This window comes from Mustela putorius, unplaced genomic scaffold, assembly GCF_011764305.1.
Source record: "Mustela putorius furo isolate JIRA1106 unplaced genomic scaffold, ASM1176430v1.1 tig00000242_pilon_pilon_pilon, whole genome shotgun sequence".
NCBI classification, from domain to species: Eukaryota; Metazoa; Chordata; class Mammalia; order Carnivora; family Mustelidae; genus Mustela; species Mustela putorius.
This window is the reverse complement of record NW_025421325.1, coordinates 10,968,779-10,995,136: the sequence shown is the minus strand read 5'-3', so window position 1 is coordinate 10,995,136 and position 26,358 is coordinate 10,968,779. Positions and strand designations below refer to the sequence as shown.

Genomic DNA, 26,358 nt, shown 5'->3' with positions numbered 1-26,358 from the left:
GGATCTTTGTTCTAACCTCTTACCCAGGCTTTCTTAATGCTGGAATACAGCGAGGAGAATGCAGCAGGTATTCCTCAAGTCTTTTCAAACATTTCGTCACAGCTTCCAGAATCCTGTTCACCGGCCACCGGGAACCCCTGCCAGTTCCAACAGCTCCCAACTACCTCCTCCTCTTCCCAACCTTCTCACCTTTCTACGCCTCTCTACAGCCCCGCCCCCTGCAAATGACCAATCAGAGAGTGTAAAGCGAGCCGGATGGGGTGGGCCCAGCTTGGCAGTGTAGACGAATCAGCACCTTCAAACAGCGGGGGCGGAAGCGGAAGCCCTGGGTTGGCCTTGGGTTCCGCTGTGGGGGATGTCCCGTGGGAGTGAGTGAGGAAATCCTGGCCGCCGCGGGTTTGAGTCCTCGCCTCTTGTCTGCCGGCAGAATCGGGCCAAGAGACCCCTGCAGGCGCGGGAGGGAGGAAGCTCAACTACCCAAGAAAAGAGCAAGTGGACAGGCAGCTGCGGGACAGAACCAAACTGTGTGCAGGGCGTTTAGAAGTCGGTCCTGGTCGGCGCCGCTGTCCTCGAGGCCATGGTGCAGGCGGAGCTCTGGGCGATACCCAGGTGAGGGCAGCGGCTCCGCCCGGGGATTCCACCGCGGAAGAACTGGGTAGATGCGGGGCAGGGAAGAAAGGATGCTGCCCGCACTGCTCCCTGCTAACACCCTGAGCGGCCGCAGTTGCGGTAGCAGCAGCAGAAAGCACAGCGCGGGCCGAGGAGGCGGCTCGAGCTGCTGGTAGAGTCCCCCAACAGCTGTTCTCTGTAGTATGCGAGTTGACACGACAGCCAAAGAACAGGGCTCCCCGTTACAATCTCCTTCGAGCTCTTTTTCCTTGCTACTTGGAGCTGATTTATGCGGAAACATGCCTTGCACTTGTACCTGGAGGAATTGGAGACAGTGGATTCGACCTTTAGCGGTGGTCATCTACCTGGTGTCCATAGTGGTTGCGGTTCCTCTGTGCGTGTGGGAATTACAGAAGCTGGAGGTAAGAAGGTCCTTCACCATGAGTGTCCACCCTTTCTTCTATCTAAGGTGGCCCATTTTTTACCCCAGATGCCCCAGACTTGATATCCTGAAAATTACGTCATGTAAATGAGCCCAGTCTTAGTTGATAAACCTGTCTGGTTTCTTGTTCACGGTATTTCAAAGCATGCTGCGGGTGGAAGGAGGACCAGGTTGAGAAAATAGACTATATTAAGATTGCTGCTTAGAAGAGCACTCTTTTGCAAGTATTCATCAATTCCCAGAAAGTAAGGTAATTTTATTCCTGAAATCTGATCTGTTCAGATACTGGACTTGACTAGATCAAAGAAACAACCTTGAAAACCATGTATTTGAATTCTGTTAGCACTTAACTAGCTTCCTGAATTAAAGGATTCTAGTGGGTTTAAATTTGTAGTTTGTTTTTAATTAGAAATTAGCTCTAGCTCTTAACCCACAAAGATTTTGCAGAAAGTCCCTTGTATATTTTTTGATGTCATATTCTTATTGTGACATCAGTAAAGTGTACTACAAGCTGGAAGACCCCAAGGTAAATACTCAACTCAGATGGGTACTTTATAAAAATTGTACAGTGAGTTTTCAATTCTAAGTTAATAAATACCAGAAAGTACTTTTATTTAGCAACACCTATTTTACAAGAGCAATGGCAAGCCCAAGGCTATTTTAGGCTTTGGAAATGATTCTTAAATAATTAAACAAAATGCAGCTTAATATACAATTTGTTTTCTCTATGTTCACTAAATTATATTTTGTTGACTTTCCCATATTGGCATAGCCTATGTAGTTATTTGTCATGTTAATATAATATTCCACTATGTTAAATAGTCCCCATTTGTTAGAAGTGTAGATTATTCTCATGATTTGTCTACCAGAAATCAAGTATAGACATCTTCATACAACTAGGATTCTCTTACTTGGGAGTATTTTTTTGGAGTGTGTCATAGGAACTCCTTTTAAGGCTAATACATTTAATATCAATATCAATCCAATGTAAGATTTCACTTAGCTGTTAGTTACCTGTGGTTTTTAAGTGCCAGCTTGTAAGGAAAATTTTAATCTGCAGTCTCTACTGCAAACACCCTGAACCAAATTCTCTTCATGTCTTATCTGGACTATTCTCAATTCACCAGCCAAATTATCTGATTAAAACCTAAGTCACAGTATGTGCCTCTTCTGTAAATTTTCCAATCACTCAGAGTTCCAGATTAAAAGCCGGCAGCTTTAACTATGGCCAGTATAGCCCGGCATAATCTGCCACCACCCCCACCTCATCCCCCTCTGACTTACCCCAATTCTGGGCTTCTACCAGTGATTTTGCTCAGACATTTGGGGTAGGCTACGGCCCTTACATTAAATGTTCCCCATTCGTGGCATTCTCTTATCCCAGCTGGTATTCTTATTCCTTTATGTCCTTCAGGCCCACTCATGTCACCCAGCTACCCTGTTTAAAAATTGCAAACTTTCCTTCATCCCAGTGATAAATCAGGCATGTGTTCAGTATGGTGAGAGCTAAAAACCTGGTTCCCACTTGCATGGAACTTCGTGGTGAGACCACTACTACAACAACAAAAAAAAAAAAAAAAAAAAAGAAAGAAAGAAAAACAAACAAACAAAACCCCAAATCAGTAAAATAAAATTGCACAAAATGCTATGGAAGAAACTAAAAAAAAATCTAAGAAATGAACAATTGGGCATCTTCAAAACACCACTACAGCTATGGAAAATTAAGTGGAAGTAAAGGGACATTAGAAAGCTCTTCACGATAGTTAAGAAGTCATCAGTGCCTGAGTTACAATGACTTATGACCCAAATCAGGATAGTAGAAATAGAGATGGAAAAGTGAATTTGAAGTATCCTTGGCAGTGAAGAAACAGGACTTTACCAAAGGTTGGGTTGGGGAGGAGAGGCAATGAAAGAAAGAAAGTAATCAAGAACGACTGTGAGTTTTTTTTATCTTGAACAGTAGGGTAAATAGTGATACCAGTTACTGAGATGGAAAGTTGATCGGGACAGGTTTGAGAGAAATTTGAGTTCTGCTGTGGACATTTAGTTTGAAGTGGATGAGAGACCATCAGGTCGGCATGTCAGATACACAGTTGGATATGCAAGGCAAGAGTTTAGAAAGGTTCGAGCTGCAGATATTAAAATGAGAGTTGTCAGGAAAGAGATGGTGCCTAAAGTCATAAGGATAGGGTGCCTGGGTGGCTCAGTTGGTTAAGTGCCTGTCTTGTGCTCGGGTGGTGATCCTGGAGTCCTGGGGTGGAGCCCTGCATCAGCCTACCTACTCAGAGGGGAGCCTGCTTCTCCCCCTCCCACACCCCCTGGCTTGTGCACTGGCTCTCTCTCTGTGTCAAATAAATAAATGAAATCTTTAGGAAAAAAAAAAAATCCGTAAGGGTGAATGAGATTATAGAGGCTAAGAACCTTGCACCAACATTTAGAAATCTGGTAGAGGAATAGGAACTTTTTGTTTTCCTCAGCCAGTGAGGAAAGAGAATGAGTGGTGTCTGGAAGCCAGAAAAGGAGAGTGTTTTCAGGAGCTGAATAGTGCTCCTGAGTCGTCTGCTGGTTTTCATAAGGTAGGATGGTCATTGGTGATCCTAGGAATGGTTTCTGTGGAGCTGTAGGGACTGAAACTGTTGGAAGAATGAATGTGAGTCAAAGAAGTGGTATCAGGATACGAAGACAAGTTTTTTTGTTCATTTTTGGTTTTGTTTTGAGTGTTTTTACTATGAAATGGACCAGAGAAATGAATGGCATTATGGATAGGAGTGTGGGTTAAGTCAGGTTTTTTTGGTTTGGGTTTTTTTTTCTCTTGTGTTTTGTTTTTAAGGTTACATACAATAAGTAGAGCATGTCCCCAAGATTTAGGTGTAATTTTATTTGATCTTCTTAAAACCTGTGTATCATAGGAGTTGTCCTCATCCTATGGGTAGGAAATGCGTAACGTGGGGCCTGCCACATAGTAGGTGTTGAGTAAACCCTAATTATCACTGTTTTTAAAATTTCACTATTGCTTTGGAGCCCCAATTTCTTTTTCATGTGGAATAACATCTTAGTTGGGATTGGGTTCTCAGTTGAACGCCTGAAGCAGAGTAACATACATTTGCTTGAGCACTAAATGTTAAGGAACAGTTTGCATGAAAAACATTTTTGTGTTTTAAACACTAGAATTCCTGTGCTTCCACAGTGAGAAGTCAGTGGGAACTGAGATAGTAAAAAATAGGAAGTTCATAGAGCCCATCCTGTGCCACGGAGGGGCATATACTTACTTATTGGAATGGGAAGATGACCATCTGAACTACTTAAACTATTTCTGTCTCTTACTTGGCTAAGCATGAATAATGGAAGTCCAGTAAGTTAAATGCACACATACTGTCAAACTACTCTGCTGTCATTTTACCCTGCCCTACGTGTCCTTATGCCCCAAGTAGCTTCTCTCTATGTAAGTGCTCCTCTCTTCTCCTGAGGATTGAATCCAGAGAGCACTCTCATTGCACTCTACTCTCTGCTCTGAAAGCATTTGGCTCAGCTTTATTTAACTCACTCCTGGATGATTGTCCTTAATGGTTTTTTCTTTCCTCTCTGCTTTCTTCATGTTACCATAGGAGGGAAAAATCTATAATACATATCTCCACTTATGGCTGATAAGTCTAATAATCTTAATGATATCCTCATATCAATTCAAATGTGAATAATTTATTGAGAAATAAATGTAAATTAAATTAAAGATAATAATTATATTAATAATTTCTACAGATACCTAACATTTACTTACTTCTTAAATATATGTGCACACAAAACAGATGCATATAGCTTTTTTAGGTATCTCAAAAGTCAAAAAACTATAAAACCAGTGATTCAAATTAATGGCATCAATATGGACAGATGATGTGTTTCTGAAACTACCACCTGCAATGTAGAAATGGTACTAACTCTTTGATGCAAGATTTTTTTTTTAATTTGGCATCACTCAGTTGCCAAATGACTCAGTTCTGTAGTCACTTGTTTTATGATCATTTGAAAAGAACTTTCTTTTTTATAGCACACTGAGGATGCTTGGCCTTCATTAGTCACAAGCACATCATTTTTCTCTTAAGTCTACCACCAAGTTGGCAGTAAGGAATTATAACAACAAACGTGGGCATTAAAATTACTTGACAATACAGTTCTTAATTGTCACCTTATAACAGAGAAGATCTAGAATATGCTGCTATTATTATTCTAGGTCATCGTTAAAAGGAACATGGGTCTTCCTTGACTTATGGGGTTATGTCCTGATAAGCCCATCATAAGTGGGAAATATTGTCTGTAAAAATGCATTTAATGCACTTAACCAGCCAAACATCATCTCTTAGCCTAGCCACTTTAAATATGCTCAGAATAATTGTAGCTTACAGTTGGGCAAAATCATCTAACACAGGCTATTTTATAATAAAGTATCAAGTATCTCATGTCATTTATTGAACACTGTACTGAAAGTGAAAAACAGAATGGCACTGTGGGTATACAGAAGGTTCTCAACTATGATGGTTTGACTTACGATTTTTTTGACTTTACAGTAGTATGAAGGCAGTATACATTCAGTAGAGACTGTACTTCAGATTCTGAATATTGATCTTTTCCTGGGTTAGTGCTTTGTAGTGTAATGTTCTTCTCATGATGCTGGGCCGGGGCAGCAAGCTGTCGCTTTCCACCAGCCCTGCAATCATGAGGGTAAACAACCGATACAGTTAAAGCCCTTCTGTGCCCATATAGCCATTCTGTTTTTCACTTTCAGTATGCAGTAAATTACATGAGATACGAGATCTTGAACACTTTATAGTAGGCTGTGTTTTAGATGATTCTGCCCAAGTAAGTGTAGGCTAATGTAAGAGTTCTGAGCATGTTTAAGGGAGGCAAGGCTAGGCTATACTGTTTGGCAGGCTAAGTGCATTAAATGCAGTTTCAACTGAGGGTATTTCAACCACAATGGGTTTATGGGTTTTTCATGGGTTGATGGGTTTATGGGTTTTTCCAGATGTAATCCCATCACATGTGAAGGAAGTTGTTAAGTGTATAGATTGTCTACCCTCCTGATCCCATCTCTGACTGGGAGCTACAGCTCCCTGCCCCTGCCCAGCATCAGGAGAACATCAGACCACACAGCAAAACACTGAGGAAAAGATCAAAATTTGAAGTATAGTTTCTACTGAATGCACATTATTTTTGCACCATTGTAAAGTCAAGAAATTGAAAGTTGAATCAGGTAAGTCTGGGACCACCGGTACTAAATATTAAATGAAATTGAGCCAAGCAAAAATCCTGGAAAATGATTGCACAGACATTGCTTTTAGAATCTTCATCTCTACATACTTAGCTTTCACTTACTGTTTTGATTATTCCCCAGCATTCAGCAATACTTTTTGTGTAATTAGTCCTTGAACAGCATGGGTGTGAACTGCTATAGGTCCACTTACACACAGATATTTGTCAGTAAATACAGTGTAGTGCTATAAATGTATTTTCTCTTTGATTTTTAATAGCATTTTCTTTTCTCTAGCTTACTTGCTTACTTTAAGAAAACATATATGTAACATACAGAATATCTATTAAAGGACTATTTATATGATAGGTAAGGCTTCTGATCAGTAGTGGGCTGTTAGTTTTTGGGAATCAAAAATTATATACAGATTTTCACCTGTACAGGAGTTGGGGTTCTGTCAAATTGTTCAAGGGCTAACTGTGTTTGCTTTTCAGGTTTTCCATACTGTTTAGTGTAGAAGTTCATTGTTGTAAAAATGCATTTGTCCTCTCTATACTTACGTTTTTTATACCCCTGTTGAAAAAAAAATCCTGTTCAAAAAAAGTAAAACTAGAAGTTGTGGACTTTAGCTCTTTTAATTAACTGTTCACATCCCAAAAGTACCAAAATTAAATGCCCACTTTTTTTCCTTTAAAAAAATGAGCATTAATTTGTACTCCTGCCTTGAAGAGTGAATTCACAAATTAATATAAAATTCACTCCCTCGTGCTCCACAGATAGAACAGAAGTTCAGAATTTGGGGGGGTGGGCAGGAAAGTGAGTGAATTGCTTCAACTCTACCTTAAGATGAGATAGCTCAGGGGTGCCTGGGTGGCTCAATCAGCTAAGCGTCTGCTTTCAGCTCAGGTAATGATCCCAGAGTCCTCCAAATCCAGCCCTTCATCCAGCTTCCTACTCAGCATGGAGTCTGCTCCTCCCTGTTCCCGCTGCTCCTCCCCCTTGCTCATGCTGTCTCTTTCTCTCTCTCTCTCAAATAAATAAATAAAATCTTTAAAAAAAAATCATCCAAAGTATATTTTTAGAAATTGAGTAAGCTTTTAAAGGATAAAATATTGATCAGATACCTAAAAAATGAAATTATAGCTTTTTAAAATGTAATATCCTGAGTTGATACTGTTGTATATAATAGAAGTAGCATGAATTAACACAGTTTATTTGGACAGTAGTTCTGGCAGTACTTATCAAGTGGGAGGGTTAAAAGACATAAAACATATAAAAAACTTAGCAAAGTTATTAGGCAATAAATACTCTGTACATGTTCTACTAACATGTTGGGTAACCATAAAATTTATAGAAAATGTAGGTAGGATTTTAACTCTCCAAACATAAAAGCAAAGGAGTAGACCATAAAAGATTTTTTTGGGGTGTCTGGGTGGCTCAGTCAGTTAAGTGTCTGATTCTTATTTCGGCTCAGGTCATAATCTCAAGGCATGAGATCAAGCCCTGAGTTGGGCTCTATCCTGAGCGTGGAGCCTGCTTGTGATTCTCTATTTAGCTTTTCAGTTATAATATCAGGATTTATTTTATTAATATTTATTTTTTTTAAAGGTTGGAATACACACCAAGGCTTGGTTTATTGCTGGAATCTTTTTGCTATTGACTATACCTATATCGCTGTGGGTGATATTGCAACATTTAGTGCATTATACACAACCGGAACTACAGAAACCAATAATAAGGTAAGTGTGAATATATTTTAATTCTTCTAGTGTTATGTTCACTTATTTCATAACTGTGATGTAAAATGTTTTTAATTTATGCTTTGCTTTCCAACTAGGATTCTTTGGATGGTACCTATATACAGTTTAGATAGTGTAAGTATATTTAATTTTATCTCATTGGCTAAGAACTTGCTTGATGATATAACTATATTTACAGAATGCTTACAGTAATGAAAGTTTATTATTTGGCAATAAGGAGTCAGATTAGTAAGAAAAGTGCAAAGATTCACTTGTTTTTAATATTAGTAAAAAAGATGAAGTATGACAATAGCAAAGATGGGTGTTTTAAATTTTAAAAAATCTATAGCTTTTTTTTTTGCTTAGTCGTGTAAAATTTCTAAGTACTAGCTCTTAGTCCTTTAAAAAATATAATATTTAAAATGACATTATCATCCTTTTTATGTTTTGGGGGGGAAAAACCCGTCCCTGATGGATTCAAACATGGAGTTGTCACAGATCACTGCTTTAATTTGGTTAAATATAAAGGAAATATCTTTAATTGCATTTTCTATGATTATCTCAAGAAAAATTTCAGATTATATTTAAGAACCTAATTACAGAGTAATTTAGCTTCTTTCTTCATACTATTTACACCCTCCCCCCCAACACGAATGTTTTTACGTATCCAGTACCTTTTTTGCTTTTAAAAATTCATTTCACAGATTGTCTGGTAGTTCTGATAAATTTTAGAAAGTTTGATGTAAATACCAAGTTTAAAAATTAGCATTGTGATAACCATGAATTGGAATGGCAATTCGTTTTAGCTGCAATATTTTTAACATCTGTGTTTTTTCATAGTGGATAGCTTTGAAATACCCCAGCATTGCAATATATGTGGATACCTGCAGGGAATGTTATGAAGCTTATGTCATTTACAACTTTATGGGATTCCTTACCAATTATCTGACTAACCGGTATCCAAATCTGGTATTAATCCTTGAAGCCAAAGATCAGCAGAAACATTTCCCTCCATTGTGTTGCTGTCCACCATGGACAATGGGAGAGTAAGTATGACTGATTTTAATCTTTTTATGTATTTAGACAAAATTTTTAAGCACCAGTCATTTCTCTGTAAAGCAGCATGTTAAGTACTAGGAGCAGGACTGAAAGTTTAAGAAGAGTTCCTACCCTCAAGTAGTTCATAGTCAAGTTTAAAGAGTATGAAAACACATTTTTATAATCCACACAAACGAAGAACTCTCTTGTACATTATTTATCCTAAATAGATAACTTGCAGGGAAGAAAACTCTGTGAATCATTTAGTCAACATCCTTTTACTGTTGAAACCCAGGATCTACAGAGATTAAGATTACATAGCTAGTTAATGGCAAAATCAGGTGTAAGACCCAGGGATAAGATAGTCTAAGTGGGTAAGTGTTTAGTGTTTATTCTAGTACTATATAATGGTCTGTTGGCCTTATTCTATAGCAGTAGAGGACAATAAAGAAAAATAAAGCCTGAAAATTTCAGTTGAAGCTAAGATTGCATTTTTTATATGAATAAGCCATTGGATATTTTTCATCAAGGAAACTTTTGAAGGTACCATTTTAGAAAGATTAATTTTGTAATACTATAAAGAATGCATTGGAGGGAGGAATATTCCAGAAATGGAGAAATAAATTAGGAAGTTGTTATTTTAGTCCCATTTGTGAGATAAGCTGAGAAAGAGAGGTGAAATTAGAATGAAAGGAAGAGGTTGCAACTGAAGATCTGATAGGATTTGATCACTGATAATGGGGACTAAGGTGAAAGTTGCCAATCAAGATAACTATAATGATTTGGAGTTACAGTAATCAGTGTAGATCTACAACCTAGGGAGACCTGTATTGCCTACTATGCAATACAGAACCATTTGTCCAACATTGGGACTATATATGTCTCTAGTTTATACACGTGCAATGACAGGGAGCTACCTAGCTATTTTAAATGGTAAGCTCTTAATATGCTCATTAACACACTTGATATGTATTGAGCACTTAGTATGTGCCAATATATAGATATATTCTAGTGCATATAACAGATGTAGAACTCCTAGAACCTACATTTCAGTTCGGACGTTTGGAATTAAATGAAGACACAAATACAGAGTTACTTACATCAGGAAATGCTATGAAGGTAAAGGAAAAGACTATGAAAGAGGAATAGTAAAAGAAAACTATTTTAAGTTTGAAATGGGGGAGAGATAACTGTGCCCAGCAAAAAATATAATATGGATAGAGAGATTTATAGCTAATGAGCAGATTGAGGTGATCACTGGATGGAAAATTACTGAGAGGAGACATCAAGGGAAGGGGAATTCTCTTTAAAATGACATAATAGAATTCTTGGGAAGGGCAGACCAAGCACTTACACATCAAGGCTGGAGGTGAGGAGCTTGGCAAGGATCAAGGGTAATCAGGTATCGGGGTAGAGGGATGACTTAGCAGTATTCTTACTCAGTCTGACTTAGGCCCCAAGGACAAGGCCTGAGAATGATGCCTAGTTGAAAAGACAACTCAAGGGGGCGCCTGGGAGGCTCAGTGGGTTAAGGTCTGCCTTTGGCTCAGATCATGATCCCAGGATCCTGGGATGGAGCCCCGCATCAGGCTCTCTGCTCAGCCGGGAGCCTGCTTTCTCCTCTCTCTCTGCCTGCCTCTCTGCCTACTTGTGATCTTTGTCTGTCAAATAAATAAATAAAAATCTTAAAAAAAAAAAAAAAGAAAAGAAAAGACAGCTCAGAGGAGACCTGTCTAAAGTTTGGTCAGGATAGTGAGAAACCATTATAGGATGTTGAATAGAGAACTAGTGCCCAAATTTCATTTTTAGAGATTATTGTGCTCTTTGTGGACTGAATTGAGAGTGGACAAGGATGGAAGAGATTGCAGTGATCCAGTAAATACAATGATGATGGCTTGGCTTTGATTAGGACTCTCCTCCTAATACTACAGAACCTAAAAATGAGACTCTAGCTCTCTCTTCAGGGTGGCTCATCACAATTAGCTAGGGGTCCACTTTAAAACCCCAAACCTTTTTCAAGGGATACTACTGGTCAAAATCCCCCTAGTCTGTGCTTGTGGAATTGATTTGTTCCTCACTACCCAATTACATTTATTCTTGTTAAATCTCTGAGTTGGTTTCATTTTTTTCCCCGAGACTTGAATTTTAATAGCTGCTGCCTGAATAATGTCAGCAGTGCATCCATGGTTATAACTCAGGTATTCTTTGCTTTGAAAAAAGATTAAGTGTTTACCTATGTTATGTAATTTAGAGGTATGGCTTTAGTAATAATAAAACGGCTCTTATGCATAAATGCATTGTAGGCTACCAGTCTCCCTTTAATAGGTAACTGGTGTTAAAACTCTGATAATTAATTAGGCTCTGCTGTTTAGGATAATTCAGTATAGTGCTTTGGTTATAAGATGTAAATAGTTGGCAAGTTTGCAGTTGTTAATTGATTAAAAAACTAGGTCAACTTTTTGTCCTCTTGCTGTAACATAAACAGTGAGCACATTGAGTTTTCTTTCAGTGAACCTTAAATTGTGTATGGAGGAGGGGAAACCATTTACCAGTTGATTTAGTATACTGGTGAAAGAAATGGTTTCATGAAATGGTACTAATCCTTACTCTATATTCTTTTCCTTCCTCTTGTTTTTAAAATTCAGGTCATGGCCTAACAAGTTAAATTTGACAGTTTGAAAAAAATTGCCCTAGGGTGTGTACCTTGTAGTGGCATGCTAAGTCTTTAGGTTTTGTTCAGCCTTGTTAGTAGTAAATTGTTTTCTGAAGTGGCAGTACCATATTCCTCTCCCACTGACAGTATAAAACACTTCTACTTGAACCACATACTCACCTACATTTGGAATTACCCTGACTTCTTTATGTTTGCCTGTCAAGGGAATATAAAGTGGTATATTGCTGTGGTCTTAATTTGGATTTCCTTGATTAGTAATGAGGTTAAGCAACTTTTTATGTTTATTAAGTATTTGTATTTCCTTTCCCAAGGAATTCTTGTTTCTGTTTTTTTGGGGGTTTTTTGTTTTTGTTTTTTTTTTTAAGATTTTACTTCTTAGAGAGTGAGAGAGAATATAGAGGTGAGAAGGTCAGAGGGAGAAGCAGACTCCCCGTGGAACTGGAAGCCCCATGCGAAGCTTGGTCCCGGAACTCCGAGATCATGACCTGAGCGGAAGGCAGTCGCTTAACCAACTGAAACACCCAGGCGCCCTGTTTCTCATTTTTTAATGGGTTGTCTGTCTCATGGCTTTGTAGGGGATATTTATATATTTAGATACAAGTCTTTGTTTACTGTGTATAGAAAATACCTTTTTTATAGCTTTTGGCATGCTTTGCCACCTTTATTAAATCTTTTGATAAATAGAAGTTTTGAATTTAATTTTAATATAGTTAAATTTATCTTATTTTATAGTCAGCACTTTTGTGTGTCTTGTTCAAAAAACTATTCCAATTACAGGATTACAAAAACATTGTCCTGTGCTTTTCTTACAAAGATTTCAAAAATTTCTCATTAAGATTTATAAACATTCGATGTTTTATGTTGTATGAAGTAGAAATGCAGTTTCATTTTATTCTGATAGCTAATTGTCCTAGCACCATTCTCTCCCTTCTCCCTCACTCACTGATCTTGCTGTCTCTGTCTTATGTCAGGTTTCAACACGTATGGGTCTGTCTGTGGCTTATTGTTTTGGTTTTTTTGTTTTTCTTTTTTATTGGTTAACTTTTCTATTCCTGGACCAATTCCATACACTAACTACTACAAGTTATTAATAAACCTTAAAGTGAGGGGCTAGGGCCCTGACCCTATTATCTTGGCTATTTTGGGGGTTTTGCTCTTACATATAAACTTTAGGAACAGTTTGGCAAGTTGCTTGAAAAACCTGTGGGTTTTTTTTGTTGTTGTTGCTATTTGAATTGTCTTTGGTTTATTGACATCTTTATGATTTTTTGAGTCTTACCATGATTATGGTCTAGCTTTCTACTTATTTAGCTCTTCCTTTACCTTTCAGTAAAGCACATTTCCTCAAATGTACTTTCAAAAGTCATACATATCTTTGTTGATTTTATAAACATATTTATTGATATTATAAATGGCATCTATTTTAAAAATCATTTTAATTGCTTCCAGTGTGTAGAAAGGCAGTTGGTTTTGGCATTTTGGTCTTAAATCCAAAAATCCTGTTACAATTTTCTTAGTCTGTAGATCTTTCTAAGTTCTGTGTGAAGATAGTCCTCTTCAAGTGAAGGATCTCTTTGCTTTCCAGTCTATACTGTATATTTCTCTTCTTACTGTGCAATTGAGTAGCCTTAGATATTCTTAAATTATTCCTGATTGTAAAGGGAATTCTTATAAAATGTAATTGAATTTTATGTTTTTAAAGGTGTTTTGTAGGCATCCTTTGTCAAGTTAAATGAACTAGCTCTCTTTTACTCCTGGCTTGTTTGAATTTTTAACGTATCTTTTGAGATGGTTGGTTTTTGCCTTAAACCTGTTAATTTAGTAAATTAGATTAATAGCTTTTCTAATGTTAAAACCCCCTGTATTTCAAGGATAAATTCAAAGTGATTAAGATGTATCATCTTCTTTGCTATACCACAAGGTTTGGTTTGCTCATATTTTGTTTAGAATTTTTACATCTATGTTCATGAGTGAGATTAGACTATAATTTTCCTTTTTTAAATTGTTCCTGTCTGATTTTCATATCCAAGTTATACTGCCTGAATAGGCATTATCACCTTTTATTTGTGTGTCACAGGAAAAGACTGTAGCTATACCATTGAAGATTAGACCTGGACTTTATGGCAGGACAAGTATAGAACTATTTAGGCATCCTGTTGTTTCTGAAATCATTTTTTAAAAAATAAAATTTTTAGGAGTTAGGCAGAATAAAAAAAGTTTTAAAATGTATAGACAGGGCCATCTGGGTGTCTCAGTCAGGTAAGCATCCTCCTCAGTTTCAGTACGGGTCATGATCTCAGGCTCCTGAGATGGAACCCCAAGTTGGGCTCCAAGCTCAGCAGTGAGCCTGCTTGGGATTCTCTCTCCCTCCCACCTCCCCCTCCTGCCCCAACTCATACATGCACACACACTCTCTCAAATAAATAAATCTTTATGGGCATACATTTATATATATTCTCACTCTCTTCTGGATCTGTTGTTATGATTCGTTTTCCATTTGTAATGCTGTTTGTATCTTTATTTTTTTCCTTGAAAATCTTGTCAGAAGTTTGCCTATTTTTACTAGTCTTTTCAAGAACTGGATTTTGGGGGCAGCTGGGTGGCTCAGTCAGTTAAGCATCTGCCCTTGGCTCAGGTCATGATCCTGAGGTCCTGGGATCAAGCCCCACATCAGGCTCCCTGCTCGGTGGGGAAGTGGAGTCTGGTTCCCCACCCCCCCCCACACTTGTGCTCGCTCTCACTCTGCTCACTCTCTCTCAACTAAATAAAATCTTTTAAAAAATTTAAAATGATAAAAATTTTAAAGAACTGATTTTTGGCTTTGTTGATTTTCTGTGTAATATATTGGTTTTCTCTATCATTAATTTCTGCCCTATTTTTACTTCCTTTTTCCCATTTCTTTTGGTTTACTATCTTTTCCTAACATGTTAGAGCCTTAGCTCACTAATTTACATAGCCTTTCTTTTTTTTTTTTTTTGAGAGTTTTTAAATTTTTATACCAATTCTTTATACCTAATGTAGGGCTTGAACACAACCACTCCAAGATCAAGTCACTTGGTCTTCTGATTGAACCAGCCAGCCATCCCCTTTTTTAATACTGCATTAAGAACTGTATATTTCCCTTCAAGTTCTATATTCACTGAATTCCAGGTTTTTTTATAGAAATGTAATTGACATACATTATATTAATTTCAGTTGTACAATTTAATTATTAAATACATATATGTATTGCAAAATGGTCACCACAGTAAGTCTAGTTAATATCCCATGACCACATAAATCCCAGATTTTATGTTCTGTAATTTCATTATCATCCCATTTTAAATTCCTATTGGGATTTTTTCTTTACTGGAGTTATTCTGGAATATTTTTAAATTTCCAAACAGGATTTGGGGTAGATTTTCATTTTATTTCTTTTCATTGCAGTCAGAGAATATACTCTCTCTGAGACAGCCTTTAGAATTGGCTAAGATTTGTTTCATGTCCTTAGTACATGATCAGTTTTTATAAAGGTTTTGTATGTTTGAAGAGAGTGTAAATTTTATATTAATCAATGGCTGTGTTATATTTATGTGCATGATGGGCTCAAGCTTATGTGTTATTCAAATTCTCTGTATTTCTGTTGATTTTGACTACTTGTACTGTTACTGAAAAAGATACTTAAATTCTGCCAGGTTGTCACTTTCTTTCTGTACTTCTGTCAATTTTTGTTTTATATATTTTGATGCTGTTTCTATTCCAAATAATCTTTTTTGTCTTAAGTGCCTGAGAGGTTCAGTCAGTTAAGCATCCAACTATTGATTTTTGACTCAGGTCATAATCTCAGGGTCATGAGATCAAGCCCTGCATTGGGCTCCAGGCTGAGCATGGATGGAGTCTGCTTAAGTCTCTCTCCCTCTACCTTCTTCTGCCCCTCCCCCTTCAGTCTCAGGCATGCTTTCTAATTTAAAAAAAAAAAAAGTTCTTGTCTTAAAATTATTTTCTCAGATATTAATAGGTTTCTCATCTTTTGTTTAGTATTTGCTTGGCATATCTTTCTCTACCCTTGGCTTTCATCTTTTCCATGTCCTTATGTTTTAGATATATTATGTCTTATAAATTTAGTATTTTTTGAATTCTAATCTGACAGTTCATCACTTAAATTAGCCCATTTAGATTTTTTTGATTATTGATATAGTCATTTTAAATCTTGCCATCTGTTTGTTTTCTTTTTGTCTTCTGTTCTTTTATCACTGACTCCATTTTTTAAGTAAGCCTTTATTTTAGAATAATTTTTAAATTTACAGTAAAGATGCAAAGACAAGACAGATTTATAATACACCCTTACTCAGCTTCCCCTAATGTTTAACATCTTATGTAATCATGGTACATTTGTCAAAACTAAGAAATACATTGGTGGGGTGCCTGAGTGTCTCAGTCAGTTAAGTGTTGGACTCTTGATTTCAAATTAGGTCATGATCTCAGGGTCCTGAGATCAAGCCCTGTGTGGGGGTCTGTGCTCAGCTGGCTTGAGATTCTCTTTCTCACCCTCTGCCCCTCCCCCTACTCAACATGTGCTTGTGGATGCACTCTCTCTAAAATAAATAAATCTTAAAAAAAGAAAGTACATTGGTATCATACTTCTAATTGCAAATTCTTCCGATTGCCCAAGTTTTTCCACTAATGTACTTTTTCTTTCTAGGATCCAGTTCAGGAATCCACATTCTAATGGAGATTTTAGTAAATAATTTTAAAGTTTTCCAAACAGAGGAATACAAACAAATGTAAACAGAAAAATCTGTTTTAAAACACCCACATTTAACAAATAATATATTATAGATTTTTTTATTATAAAATACTTTTTAAGAAACCTTGAAAACCAAAAGCTTTTTCACAGCTCATATAGTAGCAGAACGGGGTATAATCTTTAACAATTTATAATTTTAACATGACTATTTTTACCTATTACGAAAATATGTACTTTATTGCAGCTATATCAACCTGTTTGCTACCTGGGTGCTACTCCAGATTCCACTGGTAGTTAATTATTTTGTTATTGTTGTTATTTTCGTTTTTTTACTCCATTTTTTTTTTCTTATTCCATTTTTTATCACTGGTTTAAAAGTCACATAGTTTCTGATGTTATCATGAATACTTAAAGAGTCTAAAATTTACTGTAATTACTTAAAATCTAACTTTAATCTTAAAAATTAGACACTTTTTTTGCATTTTTTTAAAGATTTTATTTATTTATTTGACAGAGTACAAGTAGGCGGAGAGGCAGGCAGAGAGAGAGGAGGAAGCAAGCTCCCCACTGAGCAGAGATCCTAATGTGGGGCTCTATCCCAGGACCCTGAGATCATGACCTGAGCTGAAGGCAGAGGCTTTAACCCACTGATAGGCGCCCCTGGATAGGCTTTTTTAAAATCTTTTGTAGATTTAACTACAAATATTAAAAATTTACTTACTCTGCGCTCCTTGCATTTCCACTCTCTGTGGGATCATTTCCTTCTTTCTAAAGTCTGGCCCTTAAAAGTTCCCTGCAGTGTCAATGTAGCAGTGTCAAATTTTCTCAGGTACACCTATCCAAAAGTATCTTTATTTGCCCTAATCCTTGAAAGACAGTTTTGTTGGGTGTAATTCTGTGTTGGCAGGAATTTTCTCCAAGCATTTTGAAGATTTTATTCTTCCTAATTCTGCCTTCGATTATTACTGCTAAGCTTCTCCTGTCAGTTTGTTATTCCATTATAGATGATCTGTCTCCACCTGCATTTAAGACCCAGTTTTCGATGTTCTGCAGATTCACCATAAAGTATTTAGATTGTTTTATTTCTGCTTTAGTCCTGCCTAATTTACAGGTTGCCTCAACCTGTAGATTTTTATCTTTCATCTGTTATGCAGAGTTCCTAGCCATAACCTCTTCTGATTTTGTCTTTCCTCTACTGACCTCTGTAACTAAAAATAATTCTGATTTTGTTCAGTTCTTTGTAACTCTCTTTCACATTTTCTCTTTGTCTCAACCTTTGCTACATTTTGGGCAATTTCTTCAAATACATCTTCCAGTTCAGTAATTCTCTACAGCTTTCAAAGGTAGCTAATTGACTTGACCCTATATAGAGAGTATGGGGCAGGAAGCACAGCATCTATAGTGAAGGCATTCTCTCAGGAGGTCTTGCAACAAGCTCAAGTGCACCCCTTAGGCCTCCACATGGGGCACACTTGACTTTAAATGGGAGTGAACCATCTCAGCAGGGAGAAGGCTCTCAGCATACAGAACCCCAACAGTTTCTTTATTCAGTTTTATTAACATAACACCTCAAGGCTTGAATGCCAGATTCTCAGTCTCCTGTTTAGGTGTAATTCTTTTTTTTTTCCCTAAGATTTATTTATTCATTTGAGAGAGAGTGTGCACATGGGGAGAGAAGCAGAGGGAGAGAGACTCCTCAAGCAGATTCTCTGCTGACTGCAGAGGCCAGCATGGGGCTCGATCCCAGAACCCTGAGATCATGACCTGAGCTGAAATCAAGAGTCTGACACTTAACTGACTGAGCCACTCAGGTGCCCCTAGATGTAATAATTCTTAAAATTAGGGGATTTGTAATACCTAACACTGATAATCAGTTCTCCTGATAGTAGTACGAAATAAAGCATTTGCCCTCAGAGCAACTTGGTCTTTTCAGAAGGCTTGCACAAGGCTGTCAAGGTAGAGAGCCTTTTTTATTTCCGGACTTTTTGTTTTGTTACTCTTTGTGAATTTTCTCCTCTGTTGAGTGAGCCCAGCAATAGGATAAAAACTGTTTATGCAGGATCTTTTTTTGTCCTTTCATAATATCTAATCAGTGATACTCTCTGGAATGATATTTAAATTCCAAACTTGAAACTGAACCTTAAATGTAAATAATACCTTCTGAATATGCTTTCACATTTACATGCATACAGTTCATTTGTTATTCAGTCTTTCTTCCAGAAACATACAGGGATACACTTCTTTCTGTACTGTAGTAATCAGGAATTTGAGACTAAACACAGAAAGGGATATCTTTCAGAAGATGTAGTTGTCAAATTATTTTCAAAATAGCATTTAAACAATGTTTGCCACCATCTACATTCTTCCCCAGTTATCATTTAGAATGACAAGATTAAAAGAATGAAATATAAATATGGCATCATTTGTCAAAGTGATTTTAATTTGGGGGCTTTAGAGAAAATCTGGTACTATTTAAATGAGTAGTTGAAATTCTAAGGTTTTTATTTTTCCCACTCTTTGGCAGAGTATTGCTGTTCAGGTGCAAACTGGGTGTTTTGCAGTATACAGTGGTCAGACCATTCACCACCATTGTTGCTTTGTAAGTACAAAGAATTTATATTATCGTTTCTTAAAATCCTCATGCTCTGACTTCATAAGAGGATGCACAAAGAGCATTAATTTACTTGTTTATGCTATAGATCTAGTCTGTTATAAAAAACAGAGTATGTAGAAACCCTACTATAAACAATAAATAAGATGATCATTTATAAGCAAAGAATCATCAAAGAATTCTTCTAAATAACAATCTCCACAGCTTTCTGGGAACATTTTAAAAAATGCTTTTTTTTTCTTCGAATATTAATGTTCACATAGCTCTACAAAAACATCTGTTACATGAAGTTAAAGTATGCTACCTTAGGTTCATTATATGGTTTTATTTTTATATGGTTAACCTAGAATATGAGTACTAGATTTCAAGGATAAGTCATATTTTTCTTTTGTAAGAATTCTGACAAGGCTTAGGAGATGAGGTAAAATGGCATATTATTAAGCTATTTGGTAAAACTATTCCCGAAAAATTTAAGAATATCAGATAAAGTGAATATATTACATGTTTTATCTGTTAATCATAATTTTGCATGTTCAGAGAAGAGGGGGAAGAAAGGGGAAGGCAGCATTCATTTCTTTATTTTACCTTTGAGCTAGCATTTCTTTAGTAACATTTACCTTAGAATTAAACTAATTTATTTATGAAGGCATGCTTTTTCTGCAGTTTAGAAACTGGGGAATCATGTAAGTTAATTCTGAGATCTGGGTATTCATAAAATTTACCTCCCAAGATAGTTTGGGGAAAAAATTATAGTTTTATGTATTGACTTGTATTACATGTCTTAATAAGGTTTTCAAAATTAGGTGACATTAATTTTTTTTTAATCTAGTAATTACCTCCTCTAATTCAATGTATATGTCTTATTTTGGATTTAAGATAAGGGATAATAATATGGTAGCATTACTGGAAAATTATTTTCATTTTAAACCACCTCTCTGACCAAAAATCAAGTGGAGTCTTATCTATGGGGTCTTTTAACTAAACTGACTTGTAAATTTAAGTATTACTGTCAGTGCTGTGTTTTAAACTATATTTTGTTTTAGTTAATCATAAATCTCATTTTTACCATTTTTAAGAATCTGTGAGCTGCTTGGTATATATGATGAAGGAAACTTTAGCTTTTCGAATGCTTGGACTTATTTGGTTATAATAAACAACATGTCACAATTGGTGAGTAAATATTAATTTTAATTACATTAAATTAGTGTCTTTGACTCTTAATTTTCTTAGAAGTTTCTTTGGGAATAAAGTTCATTGTTTTTTAATTTTGAAATTCAATTTATAGGAAGGAACTTGAAGAAACTTTAACATGTCTTTATACATATATAAAAATATAGTATCTTTGTAAATTATCTGGTGACTTTTACCTTGACCTGTTGTTCATGTTTGTTCATTTGGTTCTGGTAGTCATTACATACTTGTGTGGATATCATAAATGAAAGCACAGTGTTCTCCTTAAAAAACACATAACCTAGGCATACTCAAAAAGAGAAAATTTCTATGTCTTTAAAAAAAAAGTGTAATTGGTATTTGACAGTACCATGTTTGTTTGGGTTTTTTTAAATATTTGGTTTTTTTCTTTTTAAAGATTTTATTTATATATATATCTGAGAACGTGCACCTGGGTGTGCAGCACAAACAGGAAGAGAAGCAGGCTCTCCACTGAGCAGGGAGCCAGATGCAGGGCTCGATCCCAGGACCCTTGGATTATGACCTGAGCCAAAGGCCGATGCTTAACCAACTGAGCCACTCAGGCGCTCCAGTACCAGTTTGGAATAAAAATGGAGAAATAAGGGGCGCCTGGGTGGCTTAGTGGGTTAAAGCCTCTGCCTTCAGCTCAGGTCATGATCCCAGGGTCCTGGGATTGATCCCCGTGTCAGGCTCTCTGCTCACCAGGGAGCCTGCTTCCCCCCCAACCCCACCACATGCCTCTCTGCCTACTTGTGATCTCTGTCTGTCAAATAAATAATAAATAAAATCTTTAAAGAAAAAAAAATGGAGGAATAAATTTCTCTCATATATGTGGAATAAAGGAAAATTGTGAATGCCTTTTTTAAAAACTATGATCTAGAAACTGAAATGCTCTAAAAAATAACTGTCTGGGGCGCCTGGGTGGCTCAGTTGGTTAAGTGTCTGCCTTCAGCTCAGGTCATGATCAAGCCTGTGAAACATACAAAAAGTAACATACTTAAAGTGGGGGGAAAGTCAGGCAACAAAATTTTACATTTTAGTTGATGATACCTGCTAAAAGGCACCTTGTGTGTAGAAGGGAATGATTGGATAATGAGACTGTGGGCAGCTTTGTATTTTTCTTTATTGCTTTCATATTCTAAAATATTTTACCTGAACATTTTATATAATTATAATGGGGAAAACTAAAGTTCTAGGGAAATGTTTATTTGTATGTACAATGCACTAGGTTGTTAGAACTGATTTCTAAAAATAAACGATAGTCTTGAAAACTTATTTTAAAAAAATAAATTGAACTGGATTAACATACTGCCCTCAAGAAAAATTGTTTCCCTGATTCCTTTCATATTTCATGGTCATAATTTTAGTCAAATAGTACTTATTTACAATGTTGTCTAATAAGCAGGGCTTATTTTATTTGGGCTGAATGAGGGCCTTTTCCTCCATTCATGACAGTCATTTATTCATTATTCTCCTTATGGGCCCCCTAAGGGAATACTTAAAAACATTTTCAGGGAAGACATTATACATCTCTTCTGAGAAATTTCGTATCCTGTAATTTCATCCACAGTAAACTCTGAAAGCTCATTATTAATCTAAAAATAACAGAATAGGGGCATCTGGGTGGCTCAGAGAGTTAAAGCCTCTGCCTTCGGCTCAGGTCATGATCCCAGAGTCCTGGGATCAAGCCTCAGATCGGGCTCTCTGCCTGCTTGTGATCTCTGTCTGTCAAATAAATAAATAAAATCTTTAAAATAAAATAAAAATAACAGAATAGAAAACCTAGAAAAAACTGCCTAAAATATTACTCTGTACCAGGTCTCTGGTTTGTAACTGTTATTTCTGTTACTGTATTTAGTTATTCTTATTGAAGTTTAACTGTTGTTAATTTTGTTTCTAGTTTGCCATGTATTGCCTGCTTCTATTTTACAAAGTACTGAAGGAAGAACTGAGTCCAATCCAACCTGTTGGCAAATTTCTTTGTGTAAAACTGGTGGTTTTTGTTTCTTTTTGGTAAGTGTTGCTTTCTCTTGAATATAAATGTTCTCATTTTCTACAGGGCAATAACACTATTGATTAGGGAGGATTTTCAAAATAGTTTTAATATAGAAAATGAATTAAAACGTTTCTGCTTACCTTTTGAAAAGTTCATCTGTTTAGCCCTTCTTGGTTTTTCATAAAGAAATGATCAGATGGTCACCATCACACTTATAAGAAGAAAATAATTTGAGACAGCCTGTCTCAGCACTAGAGGAATCATTAAAGAATATATGGTGGTCCTTTCATATAAGAGAATAGTCTATAGTTTGAAAGATAAACATAACAATATTTAATAATGTGAGGTAATGTTCATTTACTTAGTAAAATACATTTTTTAAAAAAGATTTTATTTATTTATTTGACAGACAGAGATCACAAGTAGGCAGAGAGGCAGGCAGAGAGAGAGGAGGAAGCAGGCTCCCCACCAAGCAGAGAGCCCAAGGCGGGACTCGATCCCAGGACCCTGAGACCATGACCCGAGCCAAAGGCAGAGGCTTAACCCACTGAGCCACCCAGCAAAACTGTACATAGTCCCAGTTTAGTAAAAAGGGTGGGTGATAGGGGACCTAGAAACAAATACACCAAATTTAACAGTATACAAGTACAAAAAGGGGAAAAAGAATCATCCTTGAAACCCTACCACCCAGAAAGAATGATTAATATTGTGGTGCAGATAATGTTACATATAAAATGCCACAGAAAGTTTCATACCATAAAAACTTGCTGAATTCAAGGATACATTCAGTATGCTGTGGATATAGTTCTCTATCAATAAAGTGAGGATATAGTTTTCTTACCATTTGGGTTTTTATGGTTTTACTCAGTATTCTGTTTTGTGGATCTAACTTTTTAACTACTCTCCTATTGACATTTAGGTTGTTCCTAATTCTCTGACCATTATAAGCAGTATTAAAGTAAAATTCTTACATACAGAACTTAACTATCTCATTTTCATTATTAGCTGTTAAAATTTAACCTTAGGGTCATAGTCATGGATGTGCTGGAAATGTTCATTGTGACTCAGTGCCTTCTGAGTTTGTCTGTAGTTCCAGCACTTCTAACAAGACTGGTTTCAAAATGTTTTAAAAAATAATCTGAATAATTAATATATGTGTAAATAACACTTGTCCTTTATTTTAAATGTTTATTGTTCCAGGTTTTGGGCATTGTCTGGGTATAGGAGGAACTTAAAATCTAATTACTTGTATACACTTTCAAAACAAAGACATATAAACCAAGTTTTGAAGTTCCATGTGTATAAGAATGCATAATCAAAATTCGTATGACGAAACTACTGGAAGAATAAACTTTTAAAGCGGATAAATATATTTACAATAGATGTGCAATGTCTTCAGGAGTATGCTATGAAGGCAGGGTGGTGGTGGTGTGGTGGTCCACAAGTTGTACTGGGGTTTAACTTTTTAAATGGCATATTTTTAAAACACCTGCTCATTTTATGCTTGATATAGATATGGCGTTTACCTTTTCCTAACATATAGGCAAGCAGTAGTTATTGCTTTGTTGGTAAAAGTTGGCGTTATTTCTGAAAAGCATACATGGGAATGGCAAACTGTAGAAGCTGTGGCTACAGGACTCCAGGTTAGTGCTCTCTGTGAACTTAATAAAACTTTACTGTTTACCCATTTTACATATTATCTCCTGAACCTGATAACATGTAGGCTGTGGGGATTCTATTCTCCTCACTCTGCAGAGGAGGAAAGGGAGGAACCCTAGAGAGACTAGCCATCATCACTAATGTGTGGTAGAACCAGGAATAGAACCTAGATTTGGTTTTTCCTAGTCCGTTTCTCTCTGTGCATTTCTCTTAGTCTTTGGGCAGTGGATTGAGAATACATTGTATTTTGCTAAAACATACTTGACTGAGGTAGTATAAAATAGATATAAATTGTTGCCATTTTGTCCTTTAAGAGATCAAAAATAGTTATTTTAGAAAAAGAAAAAATGAATATAACCTTATGAGGAAAAAACAGCTGTTGATATTCAAATACTTGTTGAGAAGAGAGAAAAATAGTGCTTTTCCTTTATCTACAAAACTAGATATAAGCTTAAAGATGGCTGCTTTTTTGTTTTTGTTATTGTAGGACTTTATCATCTGTATTGAGATGTTCCTTGCCGCTATTGCTCATCACTACACTTTCTCATATAAACCCTATGTCCAAGAAGCAGAAGAGGGCTCATGCTTTGATTCCTTTCTTGCCATGTGGGATGTTTCAGATATTAGGGATGATATTTCTGAACAAGTAAGGCATGTTGGTAAGTACCAGCCATTTCATTCACCCAAATAGACAGGTTCTTGCAGTTCTCCCACTAGGGCAATTTAGTAGCTATTTCAGAGATGAAAAGATTTTGTTTAAAGCAGTACCAGTAAGGCTCTTCAAATTGAGAGATGGGAGGGAGAACTTATTCTTAGCATGGTAAGTTTATAGTGGTAAAAACAACTTTTTTGCTAACTTGGAAACTTTTCTATTACTTTAAAGGAAGGACAGTCATGGGACATCCTAGGAAAAAGTTTTTTCCTGAGGATCAAGATCAAAATGAACATACAAGCTTGTTATCCTCATCTTCACAAGATGCAATTTCTGTTGCCTCTTCTGTACCACCTTCACCCATGGGTCACTACCAAGGGTTTGGACACACTGTGACTCCCCAGACTACACCTACTACAGCTAATTTATCTGATGAACTATGTAATGATACTGCAGAAGAGAAAAAAGAACTTATAGATAAATCCGTGGCCTCCTGAACAGTGTGCAAAAGTAAACTACTCCTGCTTCCATGTTGTTTCATTACCTGGTATCCCATTGCTCAGGATTTTGTGCTTGGGACAAGCCATAAATGATGGAAAACTTCAACACAAAGAAGGTGAAAGCCAGGTGGAACTACTGGATTTATATAACTGACTGAGTTTTGTATATCACAAATAATTAGTCTGAATATCCTAGACTTAGACTTGATTTCTTCTTAACATTAGAGTATCACATACTCCAATGGTAGAAAATGACTCTACTAAATGTTCCTCATACTACATTGCTTTATCAAGAGGATGGACATTAAAAAAAAAAAAAAAATCAATGCTCCCTACCACTGCTGCATGAATATAATGCTCTGGGTTTAGCAGAAAGTGTAATTTGGAAATATGAATTAGTGGAACTTAATCATAATCATGTGCCATATATGCCTACCTAACAATTATTTCTCTATTTCTCAACTGGATGTCTTTCAATAAATAAGAATTTATCATTTATTTTCTGCAATTTTTTGTCTCTCATTCTTTAAACATAAACCCTTAATATTTTTACAAAAAGTTCTTGATTAGAGGCACAGCAAAAAAGAAGTCCAGAAAGATTAAAGTTTAGAAATTGCATACCTAAAATGAAAAGACACCTGTGTCTTCTATTCCTTTTAGGAGAATTAAGTAGGACCTAATATTAATCTTTAAAACAACTACTATTTAAAAATCCTATTTGCAACACTGGTAATAGATTAACAGATTATCCATGACTTTTAGATGAAAATAAGCTGGATAGAAGACTAAGAGAATAAATAAGAACCTTGTGATAGAAATGGAGTCTAGGGATGCCTGGGTGGCTCAACTGGTTGGGCATTTGCCTTCAGCTCAGGTCATGATCCCAGGGTCCTGGGATCAATTCCTGCATTGAACTCCTTCCTTCCTTGGAAGGGACCCTGGTTCTTCCTCTGCCTGCCTGCCCTGCCTGCTACTCCCCCTGCTTGTGTTCTCTCTCTCTCTCTCTCTCCCTCTGACAAATAAATGAATAAAATATTTTCAAAAAAAAAAAGAGAAAGAAATAGAGTCTACTTTTCCTTAGTGCTTTTAAGGGTGTCAGCAAACAAAGCTAGGCTGAGTATTCTTAATTACTCATTAAACCACAGTCAGAAGATGTGGAGGTTCTATATCAGAGACATTTATTACTCAGGGTGGAGTTTCTCTAATTGCTAATCACAACCCACCGGGTGATGTTTAACATTATATACTGAAATCTAGAAAGTGCCAGTGTAGGTTGTTA

The 26,358-nt window shown here is 36.3% G+C and overlaps 1 protein-coding gene and 1 long non-coding RNA gene across 8 annotated transcripts in view; one reads left to right on the top strand and one right to left on the bottom strand.

Moving 5' to 3' along the window:
* The window catches only part of LOC106006400, a 92,529-nt gene extending 92,273 nt beyond the window's left edge, over nt 1-256 (bottom strand). For all 5 annotated transcript variants that reach the window (XR_006606246.1, XR_001180428.2, XR_001180431.2 and 2 more), the window contains exon 1: nt 24-256. This is a non-coding gene — a long non-coding RNA (uncharacterized LOC106006400). The remainder of the gene's footprint in view (nt 1-23) is intronic.
* Nucleotides 257-348: 92 nt separating this feature from the next.
* TMEM184C (transmembrane protein 184C) lies at nt 349-25,577 on the top strand. 3 transcript variants are annotated; one of them, XM_004758027.3, is made up of 10 exons: nt 350-1,031; nt 7,902-8,032; nt 8,131-8,167; nt 8,873-9,078; nt 18,995-19,069; nt 20,158-20,251; nt 22,173-22,285; nt 23,812-23,911; nt 24,415-24,586; nt 24,811-25,577. In XM_004758027.3, the coding sequence occupies exons 1-10, from the start codon at nt 813-815 to the stop codon at nt 25,074-25,076; spliced, it is 1,413 nt and encodes a 470-aa protein (XP_004758084.1). In that variant the 5' UTR covers nt 350-812; the 3' UTR covers nt 25,077-25,577. The 3 variants fall into 3 exon arrangements, with proteins under 3 accessions (XP_044934271.1, XP_004758084.1, XP_044934272.1); XM_045078336.1 differs by lacking the exon at nt 8,131-8,167 and having other exon boundaries at nt 349-1,031; XM_045078337.1 differs by lacking the exon at nt 8,131-8,167 and having other exon boundaries at nt 350-609.
* Nucleotides 25,578-26,358: the final 781 nt, after the last annotated feature.